At 33.6% G+C, this 20896-nt stretch overlaps 1 protein-coding gene across 3 annotated transcripts in view; it reads left to right on the forward strand.

Annotated features, from left to right (window-relative positions):
* The window catches only part of Asx (transcriptional regulator additional sex combs), a 186186-nt gene that overhangs the window by 62092 nt on the left and 103198 nt on the right, over window positions 1-20896 (forward strand). For 2 of the 3 annotated variants that reach the window (XM_072540759.1, XM_072540760.1), the window contains exon 3: window positions 16064-16534. In XM_072540759.1, coding sequence (XP_072396860.1) covers window positions 16064-16534 — 471 coding nt within the window. The remainder of the gene's footprint in view (window positions 1-16063; window positions 16535-20896) is intronic. The other variant, XM_072540761.1, reaches the window with a different exon arrangement.

The raw sequence follows: 20896 nt of genomic DNA on the forward strand, positions 1-20896 counted from the left end.
ACCATATTCCCTGGCCATTCTCTCTATTCTAGTAAAGATTTCTCTTAATTCTGCAGGTCTCTTTGTTATTAAGGTAACATCATCTGCATATGCTACGCATTGATGCCTGTGATGATATATTGTGCCTCTAGTGTAGATGTTACACTCTCGTAAAATCTTCTCTAAGATCAAATTGAAAAAATCTGTTGATAACGGGTCACCTTGTCGCAGACCTCTATTAGTGATAAAGCTATCCGAAACCCGTCCTTCTAACATGACTTTACTTTTAGTATCATTGAGTATGCATTTAGTCAGTCTTACTATTTTTGGTGGAAATTTAAAATATTCCAGTGCTTCGAATACTCTATTTCTTTTTATAGTATCATATGCCTGTCTAAAATCAATAAACAGCATGTGTAATGTTAGGTTGAATTCATATGAGCTAGCTAAAATTTGTTTCATTGTAAAAATTTGGTCTATTACCGATCTGTTTGCTCTGAAACCTGCTTGATTTTCACCTAGACAATTTTCAACTTTTGTTTTAATTTTATTTCTAATTGATATGGCCAGAATCTTATACACTGTATCTTGTAGAGCTATTCCCCTGTAATTTTTACATTCTGTAACGTCTCCTTTTTTATGCACTGGACATAAGATTGCTTCTTTCCACTGATTGGGTATTTTTTCTCTGATCCACACTTCGCGTATTAACTCAGCGATTTCTTTTTGCACCATTTCGCCACCTTCTTTTAGAAACTCAGCAATGATACCATTTTCACCAGGTGCTTTGTTGTTTTTTAAGTTTTTTATGATCTCTATAATTTCTTCCTTGGTAGGTACTTCTTCATTTACATCTGGGTCCCTTACTTCTTCATGTTGTAGTTGCGTTTGTTCTCTTTCATCTTGGTCGTCCGTACATAATATGTTCTCGAAATAATTGGCCCACCTTCTTAATTTTTCATCTGTTCCACCTAACAGATTCCCCTCTTCATCTTTATAATATCTTGATGTGGTTTTGTATTGGGTTCGGTCTCGTTTTATTTCTTGGTAGAAATTCCTGACTTGTTTATGTAAAAAATCTTCTTCAATACGAACTAGTTTCTGCTCTAAACTTGACCGCTTCTTCCTTCTACAAATCTTCTTTGCTTCCCGTCTTTTTGCGGCATAAGCTTTTTTATTTTCTTCATTATTTATTATTATACTATTTATTCTAGCTTTATTTCGGTCATTAATGGCTTTCTTACAGTCCTCATCATACCAATCCGTTTGTTTACATTGTCTGTTTCCTGTTAATACTGAGTCGGCTGCTTCTTGAATTTTTTCTTCTAGTTGTACCCATCTGCTTTCTATATCATTTACTGTTGTCTGGCTTTTCAGTTTCTCTTCAATTTGCTGCCTGAATTTTTTCTTAACTTCTCCCTCCTGAAGTAGTGCACCGTTATATCTTTTTATTTTTTTACAGCTAGTGTTATTAATTGTGGGTATTATTTGCTCCATTTTAACTTTGACCAAAAAGTGGTCCGAATTTGCATCAGCACCTCTGTAACTTCGGCTATCTTTTATGGCTCTCATATGTTTGGCTTCTATTAGTAAATGATCTATTTGGTTTACTGTTTGTCCATCTGGTGATACCCAGGTACCTTTATGAATTTCTTTGTGATCAAAATAAGTGCTCATAATTCGCATATTATGTTCGAAAGCAAATTCTATTACTCTTTTTCCATTCAGATTACTGTCTCTATGATTACTTTTTCCCCCTGTTATTTGTTTGTATATATCCTCCCTGCCAATCTTGGCATTCAAATCTCCTACAATTATTTTTATGTCATATGATGGTATTTTGTAAAACATATGTTCTAATTGTTCATAAAAGCTATCTTTAACGTCTTCATCTGTATTTTCTGTTGGTGCATGCACATTTATAAGGGTTACTTTTCTATATTTTCCTCTTATTCTTATTTTACATAATCTGCTTGTGACTGCCTCAAAATCTATCACCAGATTGGCAAATGTTTTCTTTATAAAAAATCCCACCCCAAATACACGTTCATTGTCTCCACTGTTGAAAAACACGTAGTTTCCCACATCCATGGTAAAATTTCCTTTTTGTTTAGTTTCTTGTATAGCTGCAATATCTATCTCATATTTCTCTAACGTATCTGATAAGTTCTTTAGTGCTCCTACTTCAAAAGTCCCTCTAACATTCCATTGTCCTATCATCATCCTATTCCGCGCTTTATTCGTTTCCATATTTTCCTGACCACTGTGCCTGTGTAGACTCAGTTTTTTTTCATTTTCTCTAGTTTTTCGGTACTATGGTTCCATTTCCACCATTCATCGTTTATACATATTTTCTGATAGCCGACTTTTGTTTCATTACCTTTTCCTTTTTCTTCTTTCGCCATATCTCTTAGCTCTTTCTGTAGTTTGGCTTCGGCTTGGGTTAGATCGTTTTCAATGAAATACCGCGTTCCTCTTAATTTACTCTTATTCTTCATAATAAGTTCTTTATCCTTCATTGTATCTACTTTTACTATCGCCACTGGTGGTTTCCCTTGAGAGGTTCTTATTTTCTGCACATCTTTTATTTTCACATTCAAATTCAATTGATTTGCTATAAAGTTGGTGGCATCTTCCAGTTCCTCATTTTCTTTGAAATCGTGTCCTTTGATCACAATGTTTTGTTTCCGAATTTGTTTATCCATCTTTTCGATCCTGCTTTCCAGGAAATTTATCTTTCCCTTCAACTCACGATTTTCTTTTTTTAAATTGCAAATTTCTTCTTGAAAGATCTGCTGGTCTTTTCGTACTCCTTTAACTTCCTTCATAAGAGCGATCATCATTTCTTTCAATTCGGTGTTATCACAATCTTTCTTAGGTGGAGACCTAGTTAACTTTCTGCTTTTCATGAAAGGGTTTTCATCTTGGTCGTCTTCTTTTTTTTCCTCCCTCTTTCTCTTACCATCGTCAGATTCTTCACTATCCCATTGATTTAATCCTCTTCTGGCGGCCATATTGTTAAAAATATTATAAATCTCTTACCTTATTCCGAACAGTGTTTTGACGTTATAATTCTCACTTACACGCCAATGTATTGTTTTGTAAATAATCACTAATTATTGTCCTTATCGTGAAGGTTCCCCGCACCGCGCTACTCGCCTCTTCAACCGATCGGAGCTTGTAGCACTGATTGTTTATTTAGTTTATTTGTTATGATTTTTTAAAAATCTCGATTTAGTTCACAATTTTCTAACGACACTCGATTCACACAGACACTTTTTCGCAGGAAAAACACTTTGTGGATAAATAAACTCGATATTACCCGAATTTTCTAATTAAATATCGGAGCCGTTTTAACCACGTCTTTCTCGTTCGTGTACCAGTGACGGAGTCCGATGAGATATTAATATAATTATTTAATTCATAAAATTCCCAAACGAATACTTTATTACTGTATTATGTTTATTATTATACTTATAATACTTATTATAAATACTGCAGCATTTTCTTTAGAACCAATGATGCTATTTAATATGAGACGATCTTTTATGGAATGTATTGACAAATAAATTAAAGAAAATGGTGGACATATCGAACACTTACTTTGACAAAACGTTTAATGTTATTAAGTTAAACTATTTTTTAATTTGGTTTATTAATAAAATATTTTGATTATGACTTTAATTTAATACAAAACGTAAAATGTTTGATGTAAAATCCAATTATTCTGTTATTTTGTTAAATCCTGCTATTCTATCCTGCTAATATATTTATTTTATTTAATATTTCGTTAACTATTTGAAGGCATTTTATACCAAAATTCAGAAGTATTGATGTTTTTGTCTAATTTTCTTTCGTTGCCTGGAGTAATTGCGTTAAATCTGAATTATGTAGTTGATTTGTAAAATGCGATTATCTCGAAAACTGTTGAGTTTTGAAGTTATTAACAAGTATACCTTTTTTTTGGTAAAATAATGTATCTTTAATATTTTTTATCATAAACACCGGTAACTTAAATAGCAAAAAAGTCAAGTGCAAATGTATGCCACGTATGTGGCATATGTGGCGCCCTCTATCAGCTAAATTAAAGTATGTATCAGATTATAATTTCTGATGATCAATAGTACCCAGTTATGAATTTTGATACATAAATGTTCACAAACATGAAAGTTATAGTGAAAATTAAATTTTTTAATTTTCACTTTAACACCCTGTATCTTTCTTAATATCAACATTTTATTAAAGCAATTTGACTTAAATCGCAATATTTTAAAGTATAGAATCTACGGTTTCTTTTTGTACAATTACTTAAGGACCACCCTGTATACATATACAGTGAACGGCTAAATTATGGAATATTATCATTATTTCGAGAACCGTCGAGTTTTGAGGGAAATCCCGAAACAGGTCGATTTTTGTTATAAAATACCCATCTTATAACGTACATGGAGTAGGGATGACGTCACCGGTGTGGGTGTAGTGACATAACCGTTAATTTTTTTAAATAGAAATTGGTATCATGCGACACCTCATTTAAACGAGAATTTAATTCTCTATTTAACGACGTTCACTGTATACAAAAAAATTGCAAGTAGTTTACCCTATACCACACAATAAATATATATACATAAAATACACAAGATCATAACTGAAATGTACTGTACGTACAGTACCAAAAAAACAAATGAGCATTAAATCGGAGATATTTCTTGGTAATTAATACTAATCGCAATCCATATCTAAAAAGTCCTCCTCTGAATCATCTATATTAATTATCACCGGTTTAATATCTTCCTGCAAATTGTCCACCTCAGACATGTTTTCTTCTACTTTCTTGACGTGGTTCACATAATTATACCACTGCTCTCTAGATACGCGTTAATAGCTTCTTTTATCAACCGTTCTACCGTTTTGTCTTTAAAATCGACGTTGTTTGAAGTCACATACCTTTTCTCTTGACTCCACACCAGCTCAATCAGGTTCAGCTCGCAATGGTAAGGTGGCAGTCTCAAAATCTTAATGCCATATTTTTCCGCAATTGTTTCAATTTTGTACTTGTCGTAATCGTCTCTACATGCGGCCACAGTATCCAGTAATTTACTTTTTAGGTAATCTTCCTTGAAAAAAATGTTCTTTTCGATTAGCCAATCCTTGATTTGCCTTTTGTTACACATTTTTTTCGGGAAATCAAATTTGCGCGAGTGGTATGACGCGTTATCCAAAACGACAACGTTTTCTTTGTCTTTCGGCAAGTTTGGAATTAACGTCTTCTCGAACCATTCTTCATATAAATCCCCGTCCATTTTTTCGTGGTAATCAGAAGTTCCCTTCTTGGCCAAGAAAGTTAATTCGGCCCATGTCACAAAACCAGTTTCGCTTCCAGCATGAAGAAGAACAAACCGAGGACCTCTTTGGGTTGGACCTTTCAGTTCAGTAGAGAGCCCTTTTATGGAGGCATCTCGTAGATTAAAACGGATTTGCTTCTCCTAATGACTTTATACTGATCTTTATTTCCCAAAGAATGTGTTTACAATGGAAGCTATTGAAAATTGATAAATATAGATAAGCTATCGACAATGAGTTTTTGATATATTTTATTTTTTTAAAGTATTTTTTTTTCATGTTATTGTTTAGTTCGACAATTTAGTTGGTTTTAGTTCTCTTATTTATACATCGATTATTGAATCATGATGTAGTTGAAACAATAGTGATAGTCTTTTATACAACCGTAGGCAATTGTTGTGTGCGCGTATATTCCAGTGCTATGATTCTTAAATCTGGACCTGATGCGCCGCTCGGGGTAAACCGGCAACGTTGTCGGCCGTTCTCCCGTAAGCCTATCTTAGCTGCTATTCTAACTGTGCTCTCTACTATAAGCTAGTCGAATATTAAATAAAATTGAAAAACGAAATTTTTACCTTCTATAATTATTTTTTTCTAGAGCAATATCTCTCCAGTTATAGGCAAAAATATGGGCACAAAAAGCAAACATTTTCGGGTTTTTCAGGTTTTGTTAAATAAAAAACTAAACATAAGGTTTGCGAGGAGCGCATTTCGTGATTATTGATAAAAGGTACATCCTGAAGTGATTCCAGCAAAAAAATAGACTCCTATGGAAAATTTACAATTCAAAACAGATCCCGCCTGGACTGGAAGGACGTATTGAAATTGGCGAGTCTTTTTTCATAAAAATAACTGTTATATGTTTTCCTACACAAATAAGAATGTTAAAAGGTACGTTCTTAGTACCTTACTGAACGAGGAAAAATCGAAACACGAAGGAATCCAGGTTGTAGAAGAATGTCCTGGATTATTTAGTTAGAGCGTGGTTGGGCTGCACCACAAACGAATTTTTTAGAATAGCTACAAACAAAATTCGAATAACCTTGATGGCATGAAAAATAATATTACCGTAAAATATTTAAGTATTCGTTACAAATACTAATAAACCAGCTATGAAATATAATTATGATCTGATTACGACTAATGCAATTTTAAAAACCAGAAAAGTACTAATTTTAGGCTGATATTATGTATTTATGAAACAATACCATATTTGTTAGTGAAAAACTTCGCACATTTTAAAGTACTAAGTAGTTTGAAATAAGCGCCCTCAAATTAACTGTTGGCTACACTGCGAGAAGATCATCAAAAATTGTTAGTTTGAAATAGGCAAAAATTGATGATTATTATACTGCACAAATTTTTCGATGGTCATTAGGTGTAATTCACGTAGGAAGAAATTTATAATCAAAATAGTTCTATATCTGGGACTAATTTACGCATACTGCATCATGAATAAAATGCATCTATTTTAAAAGGAATTAAAAACGGTACTTGTTTTATTGAGTGTTTTCGATACAACAATTTTATTATTAAAAATACTAAGAAATCATGAGAACTAAAAATTCTGCTTTCTCTTTAGAACATATAAAGGACATTAACTTGAACTAATGTCGATTCCTGTTATTCAGCTGAGCAATCGGCCATTTTTGAGGGGCTTCCTAGTGAATGACAATTTATATTAATTAACTCCACAATTATCTGAAGCCTTCCAGAACCATGTTTTTCGTATACTCACTTCTTCTTTAAGTGCAATCTCCGCGGCGGAGGTCGGCAATCATAACTATTCGGACTTTTGAGACGGCTGCTCTGGAATGTTCATTTGATGTACATCCGTACCACTCTCTCAGGTTGCGCAGCCATGACATTCTACGCCTCCCTATGTTTCTCTTTCCTTGGATCTTTCCCTGTATAATCAGTTGGAGCAAGGTGTATTTCTCTCCACGTGTAATATGTCCGAGATATTCAAATTTTCTTGTTTTAATTGTATTTAAAATTTCTATTTGTTTATTCATCCTTCTCAGAACCTCTTTGTTTGTGACGTGTTCTGTCCACGATATTTTCAGAATTCTTCTATACACCCACAACTCGAATGATTCCAGTTTTTTCATTGATGTCGCATTCAAGGTCCAAGATTCCATTCCAGAAAATAAAGTCGAAAAAACATAGCACCTCGCCAACCTAACTCTTAGTTCCAATTTTAAATCCCTTGTACATAGCACTCCTCTCATTCTGTTGAAATTTGCTCTAGCCTTTTCTATTCTGATTTTGATCTCCTGAATGTAATCATTTGTGGAGTTAATCAGTGTTCCCAGATATGCATATTTGTCCACTTGTTCGACGTTGGTTCCGTTTATTATACGATGTTCGTTATTTCTTTGAGTTTTCGATATTTTCATAAATTTCGTCTTCTTGACATTCATTGTTAGACCATACTCTTTTCCATACTCCGCTATTCTGGTCACCAGTCTCTGAAGATCTTCAATATTTTCGGCTAAGATCACAGTGTCGTCCGCATATCTAGTGATGTTAATGGGAACTCCATTTACCTTTATTCCAGCTGTTACACCCTCAAGAGCGTTTTTAAGGATCTCTTCGGAGTAGGCATTAAAAAGAATTGGCGACAATACGCATTCCTGTCTCACTCCACATCTAATTTCAATTTCTTCTGACAGCTGTTCGTTAACACGTACTTTTGCTCGCTGTTTATAGTATAAATTTGATATGATCCTGAAGTCGTTGTAGACAATCTTCTTTGATTTCAGGACATTCATTAATTGTTTATGTCGTACTTTATCGAATGCTTTATTATAGTCAATAAAAAATACTCGCTAAACAGATATAATGCAACTATTGTAGCTTGATCACATAAAAAGTATTTTTTACTTTTGACATTTAAATGAGTACAGAAAGATGCAATGTAACTATCTCCATAAGGATTGAACAGTATACAAGAGGAGCCTATTTTTCTTCTTTTTATGTAGACATGGCTGTCGCTTTTTCAATGTGCCTCCAGTAAGTTGTCGTTCCATCGTTTTCGTGGTCTTCCTTCAGATCGTTTTCCAACTGAATATTGGGGAACCGTCTCTTGCCGTCTTTACTAATTTGTTGTGTGTTTTTATCTCTGCTGTTTCTAACATCCTGTTTGTCCTCTCTGTGGCGGTTCGTGTTTCTGCCGCGTATGTCCTTATTGATCTCATGACTGTTTTGTAAATTCTGCCCTTAATTTCTTTCCCGATATTTTTATTTCTCCATATTGTTTCATTCAGGCAACCTACGGCTCTGTTTGCTCCATTCACTTGATCTTCCACTTCAGTTTCGAGCTTTCCATAGCCAGATAATGTGATGTCTATATATTTAAGCTCACATCACTTGTTCTATTATCTGACCTTCCAGTTCGAATTTACATCTTTAAATAAAGTAAATTTGCTGTTGTAACCATGCATTTTGTCTTTTTGGGGAAATTAACATGTTAAATTTTCTGGCGGTTCCTCCTCGGAGGAGCCTATTCACAGTCAATTACCGGTAGTCGAAAAGACAGTACAAGTTATGAAATTCTTGAAAATAGTAAGGATAATACGAGAAAAAATATATGATGATGATATACGCCGTGAGTTTTTAGTGTGACATTGATCGATAATTGCATTATGGTACAGAATATCCAAAAAAGTTATTTAGAAAAATTTTACTCTGCAGCAATTCTATTGTTGTTTTCCACCCCACTGCTTTAACTCTTAAATGCCTAAGCAGATAACCTAAGGAACCCCAGTAATAAATTTTCTTTAATATATATTTTAATTGCACAAGTTGGCAACAGCGCGTCTTGATATGCATTGGAAAAAAGCCTCTCCACTTATTTTTCTTTTATGCTGAGACCTGTCGCGTGTTGTTTGTTTGTTACGACGAAAAAAGTGTTCTTGTTTTTCGCCGGTACCCCAGGTAGGCATCTACGTTTCAAATTTATAACATTTAATTGAGTTTCTTAACCATTTTGGGTTAGAAATATGAGCAAGTTTGACAAGAAAAAACCGTTAACGCAATAGGAGTTAAAAAGCCTAATTCAAAATGGGAATGCTGAATCAGATGACTCGGAAATGGATTATGATGAAGTTTCAGAAAACGAAGATGATGATAATCTTAGAAACGTGAGTTGAGAAACAGAAAACAATGTAGAAATTCAAAGTGAAGAGGACTCAGATCAGGAACCAGAAGGAGTTGATGAATGTGACATAGATGAGGCAGAAGAGAGATGTGGTCTATTGACACATCTATACGTCGATCATTATTCGCTTCGGCCATGTCCAGGAACAGATTTGAACAAGTTTCGGTATTTTTGAGATTTGATGACAAGAGTACCCGAGAAATAAGGAAAGAAACAGATAAACTTGCTATATTTGGAGAAATTTGGGATATGTTTTGTCAAATGGCGCTCGAGCTATACGAATGTATTACAATTGAAGAACAATTAGTTTCCTTTCGAGGAAAATCACCTTTTCGACAATTCATCAAATCGAAACCAGGCATTAAAATTTGGGCAGCTGCTGATAGCAAGACTTCTTATTAGTCCAAACTTCAAGCATATACTGGCAAGAATCCTGGAGGTCAACCAGAGAAAAACCAAGGCTATCGAGTAGTAAGCGATTAGCAAAACCATACCATACAACAGCGGGCGAGCCATTACCACTAATAACTTTTTCACTACTGTTCCACTAGCCAATTATCTACTGACAAAGCGACTAACTTTACTAGGTATCATTCGCAAAAACAAGCAGATACACCATTATTACTAAACATTAAATCTAGACGTAAAGTCAGAATAACAACTGAAGAACCACAAAACCTTATTATATCATTATGTAGTCTCAGAGAACGACATAAAATCGCTGACATACGCACACCGTATTATTTTAAGTTGCAATTAGTAATTAGATATATGCATTCCAAGCGGTCCGTTTATTTGCTTTTAAATCTTTAATAGCCGGCAAAGTGCATGATTTAACTAAGCAATATTTTCTACTGATTTCTATGATTCATGGTATATGATATTCTTACCGAAAAACGAATAAATTGTCGTTACTACAATTAAAATAAGATAAAATAAAATTATCTTTTGTAAATACTATTTATTTAATTAAAATTTTCCCTACTTTTCATCTCTTGTTTCGAATGGGCACTTTTGGTCAATTACTTTAAAAAACGTTAATTTAATTCATGTCTGTGAAAAAGAAAATACAAATTATACAACCCTGAATCGTGCTTGCGTTCATCGTGGCATCGCTGCGCTTCTATCGTCCATAAGAAATACATGGCCCTATCGCCGCAATGTTATTTTCTTAACGTGGAACGCTGTATAGGAAAAACAAATTCGTTCTCGTCAACGAATGTGTTTGTTACAACTTAGAGATGAACTTGCTAGAAACAATATGAACAAGCGTTCCACATGCAAGAATCTTTATTCATATGTAAAAACAGCTCTAAGTAACTGTGGAATACTTGTAAACATGACGGAGGAGGAACGCGAATTGGCCACCTGTACTAGAAAACAAGCTAGATGTTACCAGTGTCCGAGACATATTGACAACAAAATAAAAACAATTTATAATCACTGTAAAAGATTTGTGTGTGGTGAGCAACGAAAGCAACAAAAAATCATAATTTGTGGAAACGGTTACAATAACCAATAACGTGAATTAACAAAAATATATTACCTCCACTGTACTTTATTATCTTTTATACTCTTATTGAAGGCGCTTCTGGCTATCTCAATGCGTAGTTTTATTTCAAGGCTGCAGTCCCATTGTTCATTTAACTCACATCCCAAGTAATTGTATCTGGGTACTTTGTCTAAAGCTTTTTCTTTAACGTAGATTGGTTCGACATGATTTTTGTTTTTTCTTTTGTATTCAGAACTATTCCATACCTCTCGCAGTACTGCGTAGTGCTATCAACAAAAAATTTGCAGCCCTTCCCTGTTGTCTGCAAGGAGTATTGTATCGTCTGCATATCTAAGATTCTGCTTTCATTTATGTCTTCTAGTGCCTCTTTAAACATCTCATCTAAGCATATATTAAAAAGTAGAGGGAATAGTACACGTCCTTGTCGTACTGCTCTTCTTATAGGTACCTCTTTAGATTTTTGTTGGTCTACTCGTATTATATCTTTCTGATATCAATATAAATTTGTAATGTCTATCATATCCATCAAGTTATTACCTTTTTTATCGGTCTTTGTGGTTTGTCTTTAATTTTAAAAAGGAATTTTTCTGTAAAAGAATTAAAAGCTTTAATATTGTATTAGGAGACAGTTCGAGAAATTGCCTACTTGCATCTATAATATATCCTGAACGGGGGAAGCCAAACATAAGGGCTTTTCAAACATTAATGAATCGTTTTGTTTGCTTACACCACTACTCATGAAATTTCAAACTTCGGCGGAAAAATTCCTCCCTAAACATAAAATGCATCTTTACTGTATACAGTTACATCAAGAATTGACAGTCGATGATTATCATTGCAGATTAGCTTTTTGACAATGGTCTCAGCAGCAAGTGCATAGCGACTGATTTTTTTTCGATTATGTGCTTTTTGGGGATGAGTCTACATTTCACGAAAATGGAACAGTGAATCGACATAAAATTCATTGCTATGCCTTAAGCAACACCTACTTTATTAACAGTCATAGTCAAAAAAGGTGATCTATTAATGTTTGGGGTGGTATTGTTGAAGACTATGTGATTGGCCCACATTTTTTTGATGGCCGTGTAAATATCTGGGTTTTCTGAATAATCATTTGCCATTACTATTGCAAAATGTTCCTCTTAATATATAGGTATAGGAAATGCTTCATAATAATTAAAGAGTATCATAAATGCAATATTTTGAAACAAATAAAATGCAGTATTGTACATTTAAAAAATATGAGAAAATCGTAATTTTCTTCTGTAGTTCACCCTGTATACGAAGATTCGTTAATGATGCCTGTTAAACTTCAAAAATAGAACATATTGTTTTTCTTATTGTGTAGCATGAATAAATATTTATGTATTCCTTCTTTATATCATCTATCATCACTGGCTCGACAACCCTTTTTGGGTCTTGGCATGTTGCAGGGTTCTTCTCCATTCTGATTTGTTTCGTGTTGTTTTTCTCCAGTTTTTTATTTTTAAGGTTGTTATATCATTTTCTATTTGTTCTAAGTATCTCAGCTTCGGTCTTCCTCTTGTTCTTTTTTCTACTGGCATCTGTTTGAATATTTTGTTTGGTATTTCGCCTTCTTCCATTCTTTTTACATGTCCTATCCAACGCAGCCGTCCTATTTTAATGAATGTTATAATATCCGGATCCTGGTATATTTTGTATAGTTCAGAGTTGTATCTTCTTCGCCATATTCCGTTTTCTTTTGTGCCCTTATATATGTGTCGCAAGATTTTTCTTTCGAAGGTGGCTAACAACGTTTCCTCTCTTTTAGTGAGTGTCCAGGTTTCTGAGCCGTATGTGACTACCGGTCTTATTAGGGTTTTATATATTTGGGATTTTGTTTTGACGTTATCTGATCTTAGTTGCCTAATTAAGCCATTTATTTGCAATAAATATTCGCCTCTTCACTTCTTCACTATTTTGTGGCTGCCTTATTTCTACGTTTTTACTTACCTGCATATATTTTGTTTTGGTCTGATTGATTTTAAGACCACTATTTTGTGCAGCTCGTTCTATTTGGTTGTATGCCTCTATCATTTCTCTTCTTGATCTTGCGATTATGTCAACATCATCTGCAAATGCTAGTATTTGCACGCTTTTATTAATGATTGTTAAGCGTCTCCCTGGCGTAGTCCCTTTTTCACATCTAGTGTTTCCGTTAATTCATTTTGTATCCAGATTTTACTTTCTACTTTTAGAGATTCTTTTATCAGTTCTATTAGTTGTGTTGGTATATTAAATTCTTTCATTGCTTTTATTAAGAATTCTCGGTTTATATTGTCATATGCGCTTTCAAAGTCTATGAAGAGATGATGTGTGTCGATGTTATATTCACTTGTTTTTTCGAGGATCTGTCGCAGAACAAATATCTGGTCTATTGTTGCCTTCTGTTTACAGAAGCCACTTTGGTATTTGCCAACTATTTTTTCAGCGTGTGGTCAAGTCTTTCATAAATGACGTTGGATATTATTTTGTATGCTGCATTCAGCAGCGTGATTCCACGGTAGTTTCCACATTCTAACTGATTTCCTTTTTTATTTAATGGTACAATAATAACTCTATTCCACTCCGCTGGTAGCTGTTTATTCGACCATATCTTTGTTATCAATTCATGTATTATTTTTTGTAGTGCGTCTCCTCCTTTGTGATGCTAAGTGATCTTGCTAGGTTTATTAACTTATTGCCATTGTCATTTGATTACTCATGGAGACTGCGCCTACCTATTGTGGGTTGGAATTGCTGTTCTTTTCCAACTTTGGCGTTTAGGTCTCCATAGATTATTTTTATACCATTTTTTGTGCATAACTGATATGCGGACTCTAATTCGTCATAAAACTCTTCTTTAATTTCCTCTTCTTTTTCTTCTGTCGGGACATGCGCATTAATTAGACTGTAGTTAAAGAAACGACCTTTAACTCTTAAAATGCACATTCTTGGACCAATGGCTCTGAAATCTCTTATAGTATGCTTTACTCTCTTGTTTACTATGAATCCTGTGCCCAAGACGTGATCTTTAGGATCGCAGCTGTAGAAACTCGTATGGCTTCTTTTTTCCATTACATTGTTTCCAACCCACCTCATTTCTTGTATGGCAGTTATGTCTATTTTGTATCTGTCTAGTTCATTTAGGAGATTTTGGAGAGCTCCCAATCTATATAAAGTTCGAATATTCCATGTCGCAACCCTCAAATCGTGTTCCTTTTTCTCGAACAGTCGTCGTCGTTTGATCAGTCCGGTGTTTCTTCCTTGAACGTTCATAACTCATAGTTTTTCTAGGAGAAGGTAGTTAACCTTCAGCCCAACCCCCTATTCGTCGGAGGACCAAGACTCCCTTCTTCGTCAGCCCTGACCCCACCTTCCACTGGGGGTTGGTTACCCAATCTCCAGTGGGGTTGCTCAGGTTACCGGCGTGTACCAACTTGGAGGTGAAGATAGTAATTGAGTAGGATAGGCTAAGTGATGCCAACAGGATACGACATCATGTATTGCGCCTCACTACTCCCTTTACACACCTCCTTCTTTATATACAGGGTGTTTATTTCATAGCGATTTATAAATAAAAGTGATCATAACTCGCTAAATACCCCGTCTAGTAGTGTTAAACCTCATATTGTAAGAACAGGAATTCTGAGAGAAATCTAAATATGATAAAATATAGAGGGTGTCCTATTTCAAAGATTGTGTGTTTGCCTTAACACGTATGTTTAACGTTTAACACGTTTAATCACTGTGTAGAACTCGGCATATTATCTTAGCCTGGAGAATATCATTGCCTATATTTTTTCCAAATAACTTTTTTAAATACTTCTTACCATAATGGAATTATGGACCAATGTCGCACTAAAAACTCACCCTATATATGGCAGTCAAGTAATCGTTTATAAAATTAGCTTTAGAACAATTCTTCAGTGTACATGTGATACAGTACCAGAAGCGCATGTAAGGAAAAAACTTACGTTAAGCGTTGAAATAAAATTACTTACTAAGAACTTAGAAGTATCACTTCCGACACGCGATCGAATAAGTAACAGTAGAAATGATGACCAATAAACATAAAATCAAAAAATACTGAAAGAGATGAAGAATCACAAATACCAGGAAAAACTGACATAATCGTGAAGTATGGAAGAAAACTAACTACTGAAGACAAATAAACATAGAACAAGTAACTGTATATATATATATATATATATATATATATATATATATATATATATATATATATATTTACTTGGTAAATGGTAAATTACAAAACTGAGTAAAAGAAATCGTACTGAGGAAATAAAATAAATGTGAATATGGACTTGACCACTCTTATATATTAAATAATAACAAATATCAGCATTATTTAAAAAAAATAAGGATATATTATTTTCAATAAGGATACTACTTGTTCCCACATACAACTTCAAAACATTCGTTTACCAAGAAAAAAAAAGAACAGATAGCGAAAACGACAATCTATGGAAAGACAAATACTGAATATCAAGTTATCAAATAAAAAAATAAATAGCCTGATTTCAAGCAAAAACAAACTGAAAACAAAGATGTTTGAACTCAAGTAAAAGGAAATTTGCTGGCAGTATCATGAGATACAAAAACCATCAGATTGCAAACAGATGGTTAGATAATATCAAACAACATGCTGGACCAAGATGGATGTAAATAGCCCAGAATAGAAAATAATAGAGGACAGATGGAGATTCTTGGATCTAACATCTCTGGAGTCGACAGAATTGCACAATTTGCTGATTACACGGAACGCAAGTCTTCCAGACCAAATACATATTAAGCGGTACAAAATAATAAAATAAAAAGAAAAACAATATGTATATAGCATTTTCAAAACAAATGTTTTGAAAAACAAGAATTACTTAGATTTAAAAGATTTGCTCTCCTTTTTTTTTAATAATACTCAGCCTATTACCAATATTTAATTTTTTGAAATTGTCAAAATTTTTTAGAATTACATATAGTAAACATAGATAAGTTATTACGAGTGGAAATTCACGCAGCTACTAGTTTTGATATTTATATTCGTTTAGCTTTTACTGTTTATCTAGCTGCAGACCACTTAGAAACATTAGAACCCAGTGAAAATGAAAAAGACATCTTAGAAGAGCCACACGATCACCTAGCAGACGATATCAGCGACGATGATAAAGCAAGTGAAACCATGTCGGAAAATATGGAAGACGACTCTTACAACTACGACAAAGACAATAGACACATTGATGAAAATAGCAGCAGTTCGAGTAGTATTGTTACCCACAATATGGAAGAGATTTCTAGCAACGAAACGATAGAAACTGTTGATTCTCTGCAACTTCATATAGACTATAAAGAGGAAGATCATAATCAAACCGATGAAACATCATCTACGACGTCTACGACGGAGCACGATGATCAAGAAGATCAAGAGGATCCTTTAGCACCAACACCTGATCTATCCGATGTTGCACCTATGGACACAGATCCGTTGCAGATAACTGAAGATGATAGTGAATGCCATATAGGTAAGTTTCATATATTCATTATAATAATATACGCTACGTTAATTTTTGGATTAGATATTGCACCCTACATACAGCGCTAAAATCGGTAACATTGCCTCTCCGATCTACTTAATTGTAATTCTCCCATCCCGTCCGACACCTAGAGAGAAAATTCGATAAAAATACACTGACCTTTATAAGGCGGTGCATTTGTATCGGTTTTTAATAATGTGAACAATTTTTTGTGGTTGAATTAAAAATAAAAGCGCATTTCTTTAAAAAGATAAAACAAAAAATGTAGTCTTATTGAAAATAAAAAATAATTCCTAATAAAATAAGAAATAATTCTTTATGTCCTACAGAAATGACTCAAATATTTGACCTTCTGCTGCTGAACAGTATCCCAATTTGTCATAAAAACTTCTGCGGACAGATAAAAGAGTTTCTGCTGTAACAGAATTGGAGACTTCTCTTATTCGGTTTTTTATTTCATCCAAATTTTGGGTTCTAGCCTCAGGATGATCATAGATTATGCTTTTTAAATGTCCCAAAAAAACAGAAGTCCATGGTGTAAGATCTGGAGATCGCGCAGGCCACTTAATATCGCCTGTTCCACGGATAACTCGATTCGGAAAAGTATTGTTTCATTATTCCCTAATTATTCGAGCGTTGTGAACTGAACAGCCCTCTTGATGAGATCAAACATTCTCCAAATTTACATCAGGAAGATTGAGAATAGCGGAAAGAACATGATTCTGTAACAAATCGAGGTATACTCTACTATTCATGTTGCCCTCAATAAAACATGGACCTATTATTTGGTCTCCTAAAATGCAAGTCGAGACGTTGACTCCTCAACTTTTTGAGGACGTTAAGTTCGGTAAACAACACTCTGTGCTGGTTTTCCCGCGTCCAATACCTCGCAATAGAAGGACTGTGTCTCTCTACTAACGAAACAGAAGATTCATCAGTAAATAAAATGTTTTTAATAAAATTTGGTTCATGATTAGGCTTCGTTATTAGAGTTTCACAAAACTCCATTGTTCGAAAGAAGTCGTCTAGATAAAGCTACTGCATTTTCGAATATTTAAAATTCTTGTAACCGTGCTTTTTCCATAGTTTCGTTACAGTAACATTGCTAACATCTACCTCTCTAGCAACGCTTCTACTTCAACGTGTTGAATCTACCTGGATTGTTGCACAAATTTGTGTATTCCGGTATTCTCTTTTTTTTTTGGTGACACTTCTTGAGCGTGATATTTTCTACAATTTTTGAGGCAATAACAACTTTAACAATATTATTAATTGACTGTACGCAAGAAATTAGTCTCCCCCAAAAAACACAGGAAATAAATCTTCACACTGTTGTCCAGAATTACCACTATAAAACCATTTTCTTATTTGAATCTTTTCTGCTGGCGTATAATCAGACATGTTGTTTACAAAAATAAATTAAAAATCTACGCTGTTATTGCTTTAAACAACCACGGTATAATGACAAATTATTGGCGACGGGTCAACGGAGGTTCGTGGAAAGTACACTACATAAAAGCAAATTTGTAAATATGTGACACTAAATACTAAAAGCTAACAATATCATCAAATACAAAAATATATTTCCTTATAAAAATTTTTGCAGAAATTGGAGTAGACTAAACTTTCACATTAATCCATAGGCCAACATGATGAACACACTTTTTACTTAAAATACCTTATTCTTATGTCCTTTCGGGTGCTAAATCGAAAATATGATGCTGACTAAGATGTTTTCACCTGGCATTTTATTAATTCATCAAATACTAGTTTAAAGGTTATTTTATTATACAATGATAACATATGAATGAACTCCTAAAGTAAGGAGGACCAGATCTGACCAAACAACTATTAAAACTAATCAAAAAAATAAAATAGAGCAAAACAGAATGCCACATGAATGAAGATCAAGCATCCTATTACCCATCTTCAAAAAGGGAGAGAAATTGGACCCGGAGAATTACGGAGGAATCAATTTATTAAACATACCACTAAATTTCACAAACAAATTTTAAACAACTAAACTGAATGAAATTAAACATTAGCAGAAGAAAAACAAAGTTTTAGGTCGGGAAGATCGTGCACCGACGCTATATTTATAATGGTGTAAGTGCAATAGAAATCATTAGAATACAACAAAACGGCATATTTATGTTTCGTGGACCATTCGACATTTGTCAAGGTAAAATTATAGGACGTTATCCACTTATTGTACGTAAGAGAGATACCTCTAGGAATAATCAAAACTATCGAAATTATCTACTAGAACAACACAATAAAAGTAAAAGTAGAAGAAGAACTAACTGACCCGATTGAAGCTGACAATATGATAAGACAGGGGGATTCTCTGAGTCCTCATGTGATCATAGACAAAAAAATTAAAAAATAAGAATTGAAAAAGGAAACCAAATGGGAGAAAAAAACTTAAAATAATCTGGTATGCAGACGACGCAATACTAATCTCCCAAAGTGAAGATGATTTACAACGTATGCTGCACCAATTTAATATAACTGCCAGTAACTCTAACATGTTAATTTGCAGAAAAAAAAATCAAAATGCATGGTTATAACAGCAAATCTACTATATAAAGGGTACCCCCCGTTAAGATAGACAAAATGCCCTCACTCCCAGAATTCAATTTTTTTCATCTTTTTACGTTCTATGTTATTAAAAAATAAGGCTCAGCGCAATTTTACTCCGCCACCCCCACTCCCTACCCCCAAAACCGTAAATTTTTAATTTTTAATGTGGGATGAATAAATAATATTGTGGATAATTTTTTGTGTAGAAGAGAATAAGATTTGTTTGCCAACCCTCCTGATGGCATGTGCCAAGGAAAACAAATGTCGCTAAAAGAGAATATTGTATTGTACTTTTTTTAAATGAGAAATAAAAAGGCATTATTGATTGGTTGATTGATATCTCTGATTTTTTCCAGACTTTTCCGTATGGTGTGCCTTTTCCGTAATTTCAGCAATTGGAAAAACTGTTTTTTTAAGGAGTTTTGGGGGTTTTTTCCATTTGATAACCTTAATGGATCAAATCAAGTTTTTTTAGGGGTTATATATATTCTAAATTAAATGAGACCTTTAGGACATTAAAAAATTGGGAGAAACACCTTAAAATTGTTTTAACCCCATAAAAATACCTGTTTTACGATTTTTAGGGGTTTTGTCGGAGTTAACAATATTTTTTGACATAGATACAACCTGAATCAATTTTCTCATATTTTTACTTTTTATGTGATTAAAAATAAGACTCGGCGCAATTTTTCTACTAGCGCAATAGACCCTTACGTTAAATGTGCATAAACTAAAAATGCATTTTTTTTTTCGAAAAAAGCGTATAACTTTTTTTTTCGAAGTGGCTGGAGGCCCAATTTTTTTCATTTTGTGTATTGGATAAAAAATTGTATCTCTGATTTTTTTCAGATTTTTCCAAAATTTGAAAAACTGTTTTTTTAGGGGATTTGATATATTTTGAAGTCTATAAAATGGATAAAATCCCCAATAAGGCTAAAAAACAGTTTTTCGGGTTTTTCGGGAAATTGCGCACCCTACAAAAAATCTAAAAAAATCAGAGATATAGTTTTTAATCAAATACACAAAATAAACAAAAATGAACTTGCAGCCATCTCCATAAAAAGTTATGAGCTTTTAAACAAATGCATTTTTAGATTATATACACTCAACCTACCGATCTATAAAAAATAGACAAGTTTTATTAAGCATTAAGCCTGTGAATTTTTTGAAATTTGCAACTTACCGAAAAAAAAAATAAATAAATAACCAAACACGAAAAAATTACGTTTATTGGGTAGGGGGAGGGGGTGGCGAGGTGAAATTGCGCTGTCTTATTTTTTATTTACAAAAAAGGTTAAAAAATGAAAACATTGATTTAGGTTGTATCGATCTCAAAAAATATGTTTAATCCCGCCAAAACTACTAAAAACTGTGAAAAACATGTTTTTTGTGGAAAAACGTGTTAGGGAGTGGTAAGAGACTCAAATTAAATCGAAACGCAACCGTCTTCGTATATTTATCATCCTTACTCGACGCAATGAGTACAAGAATGATGGTAATTTATATGGGTAAATTGTTGATGCATAGTGGAATATAAATATTCCCAGCATCGCTCTTAATGGCTTGATTAAGCTTGGGTTTAAAGTTTACTTTAATTGCCATCGATTGCTACATTTAACTTTATCTTTATATAATTCATTTTGATATAAAATAAATTCTATAAAATAGAGACAATCATCAACAACCTCTAAAAAACAGTTTTTAGTATTTTTAAAGATGTCACACCATACAGAAAAATCTAAAAAAATTTGAGATAATTTTTGACCC

The sequence above is a fragment of the Diabrotica undecimpunctata genome, chromosome 8, assembly GCF_040954645.1.
Source record: "Diabrotica undecimpunctata isolate CICGRU chromosome 8, icDiaUnde3, whole genome shotgun sequence".
Classification (NCBI taxonomy): domain Eukaryota; kingdom Metazoa; phylum Arthropoda; class Insecta; order Coleoptera; family Chrysomelidae; genus Diabrotica; species Diabrotica undecimpunctata.